Source organism: Camelus bactrianus, chromosome 13, assembly GCF_048773025.1.
Source record: "Camelus bactrianus isolate YW-2024 breed Bactrian camel chromosome 13, ASM4877302v1, whole genome shotgun sequence".
Classification (NCBI taxonomy): Eukaryota; Metazoa; Chordata; class Mammalia; order Artiodactyla; family Camelidae; genus Camelus; species Camelus bactrianus.
Window position 1 is genome coordinate 61698441 of NC_133551.1, and position 12871 is coordinate 61711311.

Consider the following 12871-nt stretch of genomic DNA (forward strand, 5'->3'; position numbering starts at 1 on the left):
ATCACTCTACTACAAGGTGGGAGAGAACCCCTTTGTAAAACTATGAAGCCAAATAAATGTGTACAAAGCTGGCTCTGATGGTAATTAAAACATTACCAATTTTATTTTTGGAAAAAAGCAACTTTTTAATAGTATATGCTCTATCAATCATTGCCATGGGTCTGATCTGAACACAAGTCTAATTTGACTTGTGTTCTACACAAGACATCCACCAGATAGCAGTTTCCCATGTTGCAGGTGTGGTAACAGGCTTAAAAATAAGCCTCTAGGGGGCAAGCTTGCAAGTTATAAGATGGAACTACTTTAAGAGCTTAGGACAAAATCTCTACTGAAAGTGACAAGAAGCTCCCTAGGGACGTTTTCTCTTATAAAGGTAGGAATATATATAAGGAAAGGGGTAGCCAGGAGATTGTTTACAAAAGTTCATATACCTTAAAATTAATAGGAATTCTATACCTGTGGGGGATACTGGGTGATCACAACTCAGCAAATGCAGTATCTGTCTAAATCCTTCCTTTAATGTCAGGTAGTGCTTCAGCCCGAACACACAGGATACATACTGTAGAGAAAGGGACCCGAGGGCATCTGAGTCATGCATGGTGTGGTAGGTACAAACCTTGGCCCAACACAAAGGAGCAGTCAAGGGCCTGGAAGAAGGATGGTACTCTTCCCCCTCCCCATTTCTCTTTTCTACTGGGCTTAAACTAAAGTCCATGAGAGAGAAAGCTTTAAATCAGTGGAACCAATGAGGCCCCAGGGCCTTGGAGGGTAGATTTGGTTGTACAGTATTACAAAATATATGTAAGAAAAAAACAGCCCAGGCCTCCTGGCAGCAGCCCAAGTATCAGCTGATCCAGCGGCCTGACCTCTACATGTAAGTGTTGGACAGGGAAGGGGGAAAGTGATTGCTGGGCACTGGCATCAGTTCATGACGGAGCAGCGTAAGATTTTCCCTACCCTGTGAACATGTAGATAAACATTTATAGCCCCCTCAGCCCTGCTCTGCTGCAAGGAAGCGGCTGAGAGTGACAGCTGGACACAAAGTGCTCGGTGAGACCAATTATGTGGTCTAATGCTGTGAAGTCTTTCATTTAGGACCTATTTTCACACAGGGGCAAGGAAAAACCAGAAACTTCTATCTCACCTTTTAACCTGGGACATTCCAACCTACAGTTACCTGTAAAGTGTCTCAGCTCAAAACAGGCCTTAGCTTCTGCTAAGGTTTTAAGTATAGAAAACATAGTGCGGCTCTTCTCTTAGTCTGAGCTCTGGCTTTCGGCAAGACTGTTGCAGAAGATTTGTAATTGAGAGGCAGAAACATCTGCAGTGAGGAAGGCAGCTATTGAAGGAATTCCAGGAGCGTGAGACTGAGTTTGCAGAGCTGAGTGCTATCAGTTTCCTTTTCTACTGATATCTTCTTCCTTCAGAGCAAACTTCCTCCTCAGGACCTCAGAGATAAGGACAGCAGGGTCTTCCTCCTTCAATAAACTCCGGTTCCTAGAGACACAATAATAGCTTCTATTTATTGAATACTTATTCTGTCCTAGGCAGTGTTGTAATTTAATCCTCACAACACTCTTATGAGGTAGGTGCTATTACAATCCTCTTTTACAGAAGCGGAAGCTGAAGCACAGAAAGGTTATGAATTTGCCTGAAATCATTAGTCACTCAGCCAGTAAGTGATGAATCCAGAGTTCAAAACCAAGCTAGCTGGTTACAGATCTCATCCCTTAACTAGACATGGCTTTACTATTTCCTGAAATGGCTGTAAAATGTTGACAAAGTAAAGGACCACCATCCTGTTAGCACTGGCCTGTGGTGGCTAAGCTTCTGCTTCTACCTCTGGCCTTATCTTTTCTTAGCAGCATTTCCCCAGGTCAGTAGGGGAAGTGACTGATGACTCTTAGCTTTTCTGACCTTCATTTATTCTAGGGGAAAGGTGTGCTGAGGATATACTACCACCTTGTCTCCCCATCAGGGGAGCTGAAAGGTGTTTTTTTATAAGTGATCCAGAATTTATCGTAAAATGTTCACATGATAAAGGACCCATGGGAACAAAACCAGTTCCAGATTAGGGTAGGTTCACACTACCTGTTAACATCAAAAAAGAGGTTCCTAGATACCTGGAAAATGGTTGCCTGAAATTCTAGTGAACTTACATATGTCCTCATGAAGACATTTTATTGGTCATTATGCTAGATACAAGGGCCAGGATTGATTATTAAACCTTAAAGACAAGAGGAACTGCCCTCAGTCTGTCACATTTCTGAACCTTGATGATGAGGCTACTTTCCCACTGTTAGTCATCAACCCAGTTCCTTCTATCAACAAAGGAGAAAAGATCCCATGACAAGAATGAGAGGAGGGGCTTGGCACAGGGGTAAGAGATCTAATATGGTACAAGAGGCAGGTATAAGATGGTTTGAGAGTCAATCTAGTAAACACTGACCAGATGAAGAAGGCTCAGGGTGGTCCAGAAGCAGCAGCAGCTGAATTTAGGAATACAGGAGACCAAAGAACTTCAGGTCAGTATGACCAGCCTGGCTAGGGCCACAGAAGGAACATAAAAGTAACTTTCCTACAGGATTGACTACCAGGACCCTTGTCCAGTTTTCAGAAGGAAATGGGGCCAGAAACACAAAGCGATCCTTGTGTGAGGTAACTGCCCCTTCAAGAGGAACTTCATCAACTCAGGAGACAGCCCTCACTTCCCTAGCCCCCAAAACAGTTTTTTAATTGCATTAACTAACACAGCTGCACACCTGGCCTCTGGACTTTGAGGTCCGGATGTGAGATAGTTCATTGCCCACGAGCCTTCTTTTAAATAAGCTCTTCTAGTATGTCCCGTGCAGTGGAGAAACACTGCAAGGTGCTGAATCCCTCAGGCTGGAGCTCTAGGGCTTCTTGACTAGATGAGTTTCTCACAGTGGTTATTTCCCAAATTCCTTCACAGGCCCATCAAAAACAACTAGAGCTCTACTCCTTGGGGGTTCAACTTTGGTATGTTTAAGGTATATTTTGAGCAATTCTGATAGGAAGCCAGGTTTAGGAACTATCTAGGAGTCTCAAAAGCTTTGTAAATCTGAATTTGCAGAGTTGGTTTGAATAATGGATCACTGTGATTAAAGGAAATGCTCCTTCTACCAAATAAGTCTACTTTTTAAAGATAATTATGCAACTGTACTTTGAAGGGTGGGGCATGGTGACACTTGTCACTAGCATTATGAAAACTGAAGGGGTGAAACCCCTCTGGGGGACAGAACTTGGATTAGATGAGCCTTCTTGTAAAATCCCTATTAGGCTAATGACATTTGGTTGGGTTAGCTCACGCCAACCAAATGTAAAGTGTTGCTCTTTCCTCAAACTGGAGCCCCAGGCATTAGCAAGCAGGCAAGCAAGCCCTGTGAACAAAGTCACACATGGCTGCCACCGAGGACTTACTATGTAAGTACCTTCTATTAGATAATTGGCCACAGGCAATTTAAAACAGTAAACAGACCATCATAGCTCTTTATAATGCTTACAGGTCTTGGCTCTGCTTCATCCGGTGAAAGTCCTTTAGGATACCCATCATATCTGCAAAGCTGCTGGCCTTGGACAGAGACACGCAGTCATCCTCTTCAGATGAGCTGCAGGTAGCTTTGTGTTCTGGTTTGCAACATTCAGGGCTGGCAGAACAAAGCAGGGGGACTGATGGAAGCTCAGGGACCTCTACCTCGGTCTCCTCGGTGATGTCACTAATGACAAAGGAAGTTGTAGAGTGGAATGAGGATCCAAAACAAGGTAAGGGAGAAGAGACATTTGAACTTCCTGGAGATAAGAAATCTGGCGTTAATGAAGCCGAAGCTGAAAGAGAAAACAATAGGCATGGATGGACATTGGGGCTACAATACAGCAGTAATATCTTCTCCCTACAAGCACCGCTCACCAAACACTTCCTGGGCTGATACCATGACATCCTGGGTTCCTCCACTACTTTCCCCTCTCAGGATGTCAAGAAGATGTAAAAAGCACTGGGCTCTTACAGTGCTCCAGGAGAGCAGAAAAACCCACCTCATAAAGGCCTTCCCTCCTAAAAGCTCCCATTCCGCTGTGGGCTGTGGAGTGACAGCACTGTCTATACTGAAGCAACAGTGCAGAACCAAGGCCTGACTTTGTCCTTTTCTCTAACTAGGCCAGTGCTTCTGACTATGCTCCTTTGACTCCAGCTATCTGTGACTGGAAGAATTGTTCTGCAGCAAAACAAACAAACAAAAAACCCCAGAGTGGTGACAGTCCTCCTAGTTCCTAAATTTTAATGGAGAGAATTTCCTCCATTTTTAAGTTTCTAGGGAACACTCTGATTTTTCCTAAACTACTTCAGCTTGTGTCTTAGAAGACAAAAAAAGTAGTTGACAAATATAAATTTAAGTCCAGTTCTTCTATGAGACTGCCATATAAGAGAATTAAATACAAGAAGATTTCAAAGAGAATACTATGACTTTTATGTTCTACCAACTAACAAGGTTTGGGAGCTACGACTTCGTCAATGAAGAACAGGGAAGAAACAAAACAGGGAATGGGAGGAATATGAGGTTAAACTCTGAGCATCCTGGGAGAGGATCCACCTGCTGGTATTTCATGCCTCTAGACAAGGCAGACTCCCATCCATTTCCAGTGGTTCTGCCTTAACTACAGACAGAAAGGTGGAGGGATGGAGAGGTGGTCTCTGGTAGAGAGGACAGGGAAAGGGAAGAAGGTTGCTTAAAAAGGGTTATGTCTGTTAGTGGCAGGGAATGCTTATTTCTTATATTGAAAAGGAAAGCCACTGAGCACTCATGGAAGATATGTCTTAAAGACACTCGAAAGAGGGAGTTTTTTGTAGCCAAGGGAGGGAATCTGGGGCCCCAGGTTAAGTGAAGATTTTGTTCTAACCCAACCAGTCAGCCCAAAATGGCTGACAGAAACCATCCAAGGATTATACTGGTTAGCCAGGCCTCAGGGCAACCTCAGCCAGAACCCTGGGCCCAGGTCCCCCTGAACCAGGGACCATCCTTATCCCTATCCTGTCCAAAAGCCAGGCAAAAAGGAACAGCCTGCTATTGCTTGGCCCTGGCGTCAGGGGCTCCTACCTGCATCGCCTGCCACTATCTTAGCAATCTGGCTGCGCAGGTGGCTCAGCTCATCCTGCAGCTCTGTGGTGCGGCTCAGGGCTGGCAGGGCTGGCTTCTTCAGGGCCAGGAGCCTCTCCTCGGACCCACGCAGATTGGGCACTGAGGCATTTCGCTGCATGACAATCAGAGGGCTGGGCTTCCAGGTGTGCCGCAGGGGGCGTGTATCGCTCCTGGACCAGGGAAAGACAGGCATATCAGAGACAGAGGGTCACTGCATCCTTTCTAAAATTCCTTCACCCACTCCTACAAGACAAACACAACAGGGTTCTGCTCCTACTCTGAGACCACAGCTCTCATTCCTATTGCCTCTGCCTCTCACAAGCATTCTTCCTGCTGCCTACCTACCACCTCATCTGGGAAGAATTCCCATTCCCCAGCTGGCAGGCTATTGCCTCAGCTACCTGACCCGGGCATAAGTCTCTTCTTCATCTGCAGCAATCCAGGCGATGTCAGCCAGAGTTGGGACTGGGGGCACATCCTTTAGACACAAGTCAGAGACGTTGGGCAGGGTCTGTAGGGAAGCAAAATTCATCAACAAACATTTACTGAAACCATGATGAGACAACTGGAGACGGGGCAAAATACATATGAGGGACACCTAACCCAGCCTGGGTGTCAGGAAGGCTTCCTAGAGGAGGTCCCAGTTGGAAACAGCTTGAATACGAGGCCAGAAGCAAGAGACTCTGTGAAATTACAAATAATTTAGCATGGCTGGAACATAGGATTAGGGGAGTGGGGAGCTGGGAGAGATTGGAAAGTGAATTAGGAGCTTTGATTCTAAGACCAATAATGAACCACTGGAAGGTTTTACGTAAGGATCAGATCTGCGGTTTTAAAAGATTGCTCTGGCTACTGTGTAGAGCACAGATGGGAAAGCAAAGAGACCAGTCATGAGCCTTCTGTATCCTCCAAGCAAAATGTGGTGGTCTAGAGCAGGGATGGGACCTGTTCTTATATATAAAGCTTTACTGGAGAAATGGTGACACCCATTTAAGCATTATCTATGGTGGCTTTTAAGCTACAACTACCAAAGTAAGTAGTTGTAAGAGACTGACATGGCCCACAGCCTGAAATATTTAGGTCTAGCCCTTTGCTGACCCCTGGCTAGAGCAGAGGGGTCTTCAGTGGGACTGGCCAGAGTTACTTTTTAACAGAGATGGCCACTGTCTAAGAGTGTCTTGCCTTCTGGTTGTAAGAATATAGGTACGAGGACATTGACATCTGTTACAGCAACAGGAAATTTCTCCTGGCACACTCTTTACAACACCTTTTGTAGCTACTGGGATCTACACTGTTATAGCAACACTGTTAGAAGCACACCTGATAATCTGACTATTGATTTAAATAAAAAGACATGATTAATTATACAAAAGGAATCATAATATGACTTTTCAAAATTGCTCCTCCACCCAAATGAACAACTAGGGAACAGAGAGACTGAGTGACACTATGTTAAATGAAAAATTAGAAAGGTTCAATTATATACTGATTGATTACAACAAAGTAAAAAACATACATTTAGAAAAATATGGAAAAGAACTACACCAAAACATTAACAGTTATTGTGTCATGACTGTGTGATTATAGGAAATTTGTTTTCCTTTTCATAATTTAATATTTTTATATGGGTAAATTAAAAAATAATAAATCAAGATTTCCTTGAAAAAATATTTAAGGTAATCAACTTACAACAAATCTAGGGATAATTTTTCAAAAACCCCCCTACATGAGTTAAATTCAGATGTTTCTGCTACAGACTGGTAGGTAGATCAGGAGTTGACAGCTCTGGCTTTTCGATAGGGAAGCTGGGTCTCACAGGAGTGAAGTGATACTCCAAGGTTACACAGAGGAGGACTTCCACTGACCCAGGAGCTAATGCTCAGATGGGCCATTTAGGGATTAGCCAGAGTGCTCTGCTCTTGGCAATGAAATGAGTTAACATATACAGAGTACTTAGCACAGTGCCTGGTATATAGCATGGGCTCAATAAATGTTCAGTAGTATTACTACTACTACTCACATCTACTCCTGCTCTTGGAGCCTAGGCCCTTGATTGTCTCCGCCTAGCAGCATTAAGCCAAAGGACTGGAGAGGTTATAGCCAAGTGTGGGGGCAATCCTGACTGAGTCCCTCATGCTCCCTAGCTGTCCTTCCCTTTGTTCCTGATGCTTGAGGCCACATTCTGCCCTGGGAAACAACAGGCAGTCTGGGTCATGGGACAGTACCCCTCCAGACCCATGATTCTACCACCACCCCTGACGTCAGGCTCCAGACCTAGCTCCTACACAGACTGTGCAGCTCTGCATCTAATACACAAACTCAGCTCTTTCATTTCTGTCTCCCCCGGGCCCACATCTTTTCAGGCATGTATTTCTGTCTCCTTTGTGTAGGCAGAAAGCTGAAGTATTTCTTTTGTGTCCCAGCTCCCCAAACGCATACACCTTAAGCACCTAGCCTGGAGCTGATACTTAACCATTAGTTCTTAGAGGGAGGCAGCTAGGACTATTAAATGCCACTTAGCTTTCCACTGCAGAAGAGAGTCTCGGACACCTGGATCAGGTAAGAATCTGTGCTACAGAAGGGGTGCTAAAGGCCCTCCTAGGCAGAGAGGTAAGATTGAAGTAGCCCAGTAGAAGAATGGCTAGATTTGGCCAGAAAGAAGAGGATGGGGAGTAATGGTCTCAGGGAAACAGTGAAAATAGGTAGCTAAGCAGGCAAGTCTTAGGGCTGGTGAAGAAAAGCAGAGTTCAACTCAAAATCACATTCAGCACTCAGTGTCCTGCATGGGGCCCTGCCAGGGTTATCGGCACATACCTCAGAGCACAGACATGGCTAGTGTGGAGATCTAGTTCAGCATGGGTCTTTGGCCTACTCTAGTAAGCTGGGTTGCTGGAGGCGATGAAATCTGAGTCACTAAGCAGAGGCACCAAAGATGCAAGACAATTAATTTATGAGCAAATTGGAAGCCTGGCTGTTGGGGCACAGGTTTGTGTGTGATCAGGAAGCCACAGTGACCAGGATCCATTAAAGGCAGTTAATAAATATTTCTTGAAAAAATGAAGAGACTAGGAGAGCAACCTGCCCTGGGAACGCCAAGGAGTCTGGGGCACAGAAGCAGCACCATTCTCCCACACACACGGAGCCTCTACTCTCCCTGCCCTTCCAGCACACTTACCTCAAAGGACGCCCGGGGACATGGTTTCAGGGGCAGGTTGGTCCCAATTCTTCTCACCACACTTCGAGCAGCCCCATGAGGCTTGTTTTGCCAGATTGGGATGGTCTAGAGCAGAGAGAGAGGGACAGCCACAACCTCAGAGAAAGTCCAACTACTGCCCCCATCTTCTCCCCCTCTTCCCTTTAGCAGGAGCCAACCTTCACCTTGGACAGCCACCTAAGGGGACACCTGCTGCCGCCGAGGCACAGTTAGTGCTGGGAGGGTCCAGTGAACGGGTGAGGGATTAGCTGGGTGTAGGGATCATCCAGGCTGCCCTCCCTTTCCTCAGCACAGGATATAAACACATTGACTCCTTTACTGTCCTGAGGTCATAGTTGGTTCTGCCTCTGGGGAGGGGATGGGAAGACCCTTCAATTCTAGGTCTCAGTGAGGGAAGAATTAACTTGAGAATCTCAGAACTTCCTACAGAACTTCAGCAGGTCCAGTGCTCAACCTTCCCCACCACACCCCTGCCCTGGGAATGCCCCTTACCACACTGGCTTCCATTCCCGACATTTCAGCTGGCTCCTGCACTTGAAGGACAAGGCAGCCACAGAGCAGCTCTGCGGGCTTGGGGAGGTGGGAGGCGTGACTCCTTCATATCAGGCCATCTGAAGGAACACCAGACGTCTCTTCCTGTGAAACAACCCCCACAGCAGACTCAGTGGCCACCACACAAACCCCACAAAACCAGGTCCTGCAGAGCTATGCCAAACACCAAGACTTCTCTGATGTTTCACAGGGAGAAAACCAGCCCAAGAGGCTACGCTCACCCAAAACAACGGCCTCTCCAAACCCAGAACCTTAAAAGTTCTATTCCAGATTTGCTTTGTGAGCTTGGCCAACCCTGGAAGCCTTCCTGAGCCAAAATGTCTAAAGATGTAAATAGAACACTTAGGTGGTTAAAAAGCTCACAGGAAAGCCAGAGTGTAGATACCATCCAAGCCCAACATTTATTTCTAAAGCTGAGATGTAAAAGCCCAGCATCTGCCACCCAGTCTAGTGCTGCTGGGCCTCAACAAGGGGAGAAAGAATAGCCAGCCAGTGGTAGCCAATCTCATAGTGGGAACAGGGAAAAGAGCCAAAAGTTTTTATCCTGGTTCAGCCGTCTACTGGGTTAGTAGTTTTAAGCAAGTCACTTAAACTTTCTGAATACTGGTTTCTCCATCTGTAAAAAGATGACAGGAAGAGCAGCCACTCTAGGTTAACTTAATGGTCAATCAGCAAAACGGGATTTTTAAGTGCTTAATGAACTGTTAAAACAAGACACAGACGGGCGGAGGCACTCTGACTGGATTCCTCAAAGTTGCCCTTGCATGGTGAGCAGAAGTCAATGAGCTCATTCAGTCCCTTATTCATCAAACACTAACAATACTATGTGCCAAGCCCTGTGCTGGGCACTGCAGGGACTGTGGAAGGAGTAAGACACAGCCATGCTCTAATAAAAGAACTCACAGCCTAGAAGAGAGATAGGACCTGAATACATAATTCTAGCAGAGACTGAATATCACTGCTTAAGAAAGGCACTGGGCAGGTGGCCAGGTGAGGTCAGTCCCCTGGTCCCAAGGTGAGTTCAGAGGGGGTAAGAAGAGGAGCAAAGCAGCAACAACAGCACAGGTCTAGGACAGGAAGGTGACAGATATGTAAAAAGCAGAGTATGATAAGGCCACAAAGGTAGACTGGGGGTCAAGTCATGAGGGCTGGGAATGTCCCAGGGTGAGAAGTCACTGGGGGGCCAAGGGCAGACTCTGAAGAGTGGATGGGCTGGACTGACCAAAGCGGCTCTTTTTGGAAACCTCTCTTCCACCTCTAGAAGAGGAGGTACCACTCACTTCATGATACGTGGGGAAAAGAAGCTGCAGGGAGGAAGGGACTGGCCTAAGTTCACTCGGCAGTCATACCAGTAGAAAGCATATCTAAGTCTGGTCCAGATCTTGCTGCCTCCTGCACGGTCTCCATCTTCTCAGCGAAGCCCCAGACTTTTAATCAAAGTCCCGTGTGCCAGGCTCTGTGCGGAATGTCAGTCAGTGCCTGCTCCAAGTTTCACGTAACAGTGCTTCCGTGTGTTTCTTACTTTAGTCACTGTAGCCACTTCCTCTCCAAACTTATGTCCAAATTCAGTTGGGCCTAACTCTCACATAACAGCCAGAGGCATTTTTCTACAACACATTGCTAATCATCTCCCGTCCATGCTTAAAACCCACTATGCTTGCTGGAGCCAAGAGAACAGCATTAGTTTCTCACCATGACCTGCAGGCCCTCCCCAGTCAGGTCCAACCTCATCTTTCTCTGCCCTGTCTACCCAACTCACTGCAGCCTACAAGGCTTGTCCATTTGGTCCCCGCACACTTCAGAGCCACACCTGCTTTCCCATTGCCCTCCAGGCACAATGGCCCTTGATGGCTTTGCCCACACTATTCCCTCTGCCTGAAACACCAGCACCCCCCATCATCAAGCTCATCCTTAAGTATTCTTCGAGCTCAGCTCAAGCATCACCTCCCCTTCCCTGACAGTCACCCCGCGCCACTCTGCGTTTCGTTCTTTGTTCGGAGTCCTCTCAGCAGTAAATAGGTAACGGTGTGATCCGCAGTTTGTCAGAAGGGCGGGGACTTACCAGGCAGCGTACAGCCCGCTCAGAACACGGTGGGCACTTGAGCATTTGTTCAATTAAGAAACGGACGAACAAGAACACCGAATTAACCTTCAACCCTCCACCCCACCCCCAAGGGTCTGGCAAGAAGACTCTCCCTCCGCCCCCCTCCAGCCCCCGCTGCCCGCAGGCCGCATCCTCTGGTTCCGACCACCCCTGCGCCCCGACAGCCCCTTCCGAGGCTGTTGTTGCTGTGTTTACACACGGTCGCCCGCAGGAAACGCAGCGCCTCCCGAGCGGGGCCTGGTCCCATCATCCCTGGTCCCCGCCGAGGCCGCCACGCTCAGCGAAACTCTGCAGCGCCGACAGTCCGCTGCGCCGGGGGGGCAGCCGCGGGGACCTCGCCCGGGACACGCCTCCCCTCCCCCGTAACAGCCCGACCCGACAGGGCCAAGGTCGGCCAAGTTCTCGCCGCCGGCTCAAGCGGCCCTTGGACCTACAGGCCGGGGCCGGGCCCCGGAGGGAGCGAGGAGGGGGCCGAAACGAGAAGGCTCCGGTGCAGTTGGTGCCCCCTGGGGACTCAGTTTCCCCCTCACCGCCAAGTAAGGCGGACAACACTGGCTCCTGCGAGAATTGGCGCGGGCACAGGAGCCGCGGGCACCGCACAAAGTCGCGTCGACGGCCGGGCCGGAAGACCGCGCTCCCGCTCCCGAACCGCACTCAGACCTAGACTCACCTCAGACTCTGACTCCGGACTCACCCACCTCAAGACCCCTCCTACCACAGCAGGCGGCCCAGCCTCAACAGCCCTCACTTCCGCTGACCCGCCCCCGGAAGCGATCCTTTGCAGCTGCGCACCGAGTCGCGGCCCCGCGCGCCCTCGGAAGGTCGGCCCCGTTGGGGGCGGGGCGAAAGAGCCTTCTGCGGGGGCGGGGGCGGGGGCGGGGGCACGTGCTGACACGCCCACCCGAGGCCACGCCCCCGACGAAACTCGGGGAAAATTGGCTGAGCTTGGAGATCCCTGATGCCTTCCCAGTGGCATCCTGCACTGGTCTCGGCCTCCTTGCCGCTGTCCACGCTTAGTCCCGATCCTTCCTCTAGATGGAGTCTATGTTGCTGCTTGGCCCCCAAACTGATCGGTGTCTGCTGTCCCCACACTTACCGCAAACTTCAGAATTCTCACTGTGGCGTTCAAGGACCCAGACTTAGTGCTTGCCTTGCCTCATCTCGCCTCTTGTGGCTTCACAGTTCATACTTTCCAGCAAGAGGACTTCTGCCCTCCAGCGCTACACACACACACACACACACACACACACACACACACAGTATATTTCAGTTTGGTTGATCAGATGGGTAGATTGACCGGTAAGACACCAGAGGCATTGGTAAAGAGACCCATATTACTCCCAGGCTCACTCACCCACTCTCTCTTTGTGCTGAAACCCTCAAGGTCCTGGTCTCCATGGCATCAGGGCCTGGATGACATGCCCTCCTCTGACCTCAGCATGTGGCTCTGCCTGGATCCCAGGCTGCAGTTCTTTCGTCTCAAAGTTTGCAAGTCCTAGCTGCCAGGGACAGGCAGGCTTCATGGGAGGAGGACCACTCTTGTGCTTGCTTTAATGCCCTGCTGTGGCCCTCTTGAAATTAACAACAAAACCTTTTTTTCACAGGATTCTGCACTTTCATTTTGCACTGGATCCTGCAAATTATGTATCTGGTGCTGGTCAGAGACCGTGTCCATCCTGCCCATATTTCAATTGATGAAATTTGACTTCCAGGTCCAGCTGTCCTTACAGGATGGCAAATTATCACTTTAATCATTGCTGTCCCATCCTGGGCAATGGCAGATCTTGCAGATCCATCTAGTTGTCTTTCCTTGGTGTGGTAGATGCTATCTTGGTTCTCCGTGAAGGT

The 12871-nt window shown here is 48.4% G+C and overlaps 1 protein-coding gene across 3 annotated transcripts; it reads right to left on the reverse strand.

Moving 5' to 3' along the window:
* Window positions 1-73: 73 nt before the first annotated feature.
* Window positions 74-11851, reverse strand: MTFR1L (mitochondrial fission regulator 1 like). Of its 3 annotated transcripts, none has more exons than XM_010948054.3 (7): window positions 11694-11851; window positions 8860-9003; window positions 8329-8433; window positions 5555-5664; window positions 5112-5323; window positions 3525-3846; window positions 74-1497 (listed from the first exon to the last, which is right to left on the reverse strand). In XM_010948054.3, exons 2-7 carry the CDS (start codon window positions 8881-8883, stop codon window positions 1392-1394), a joined length of 879 nt encoding a protein of 292 aa, XP_010946356.1. In that variant the 5' UTR covers window positions 8884-9003; window positions 11694-11851; the 3' UTR covers window positions 74-1391. The 3 variants fall into 3 exon arrangements, with proteins under 3 accessions (XP_010946356.1, XP_074233240.1, XP_045367409.1); XM_074377139.1 differs by lacking the exon at window positions 11694-11851 and adding an exon at window positions 11554-11578; XM_045511453.2 differs by lacking the exon at window positions 11694-11851 and adding an exon at window positions 10269-11082.
* Between the last annotated feature and the right edge of the window lie 1020 nt (window positions 11852-12871).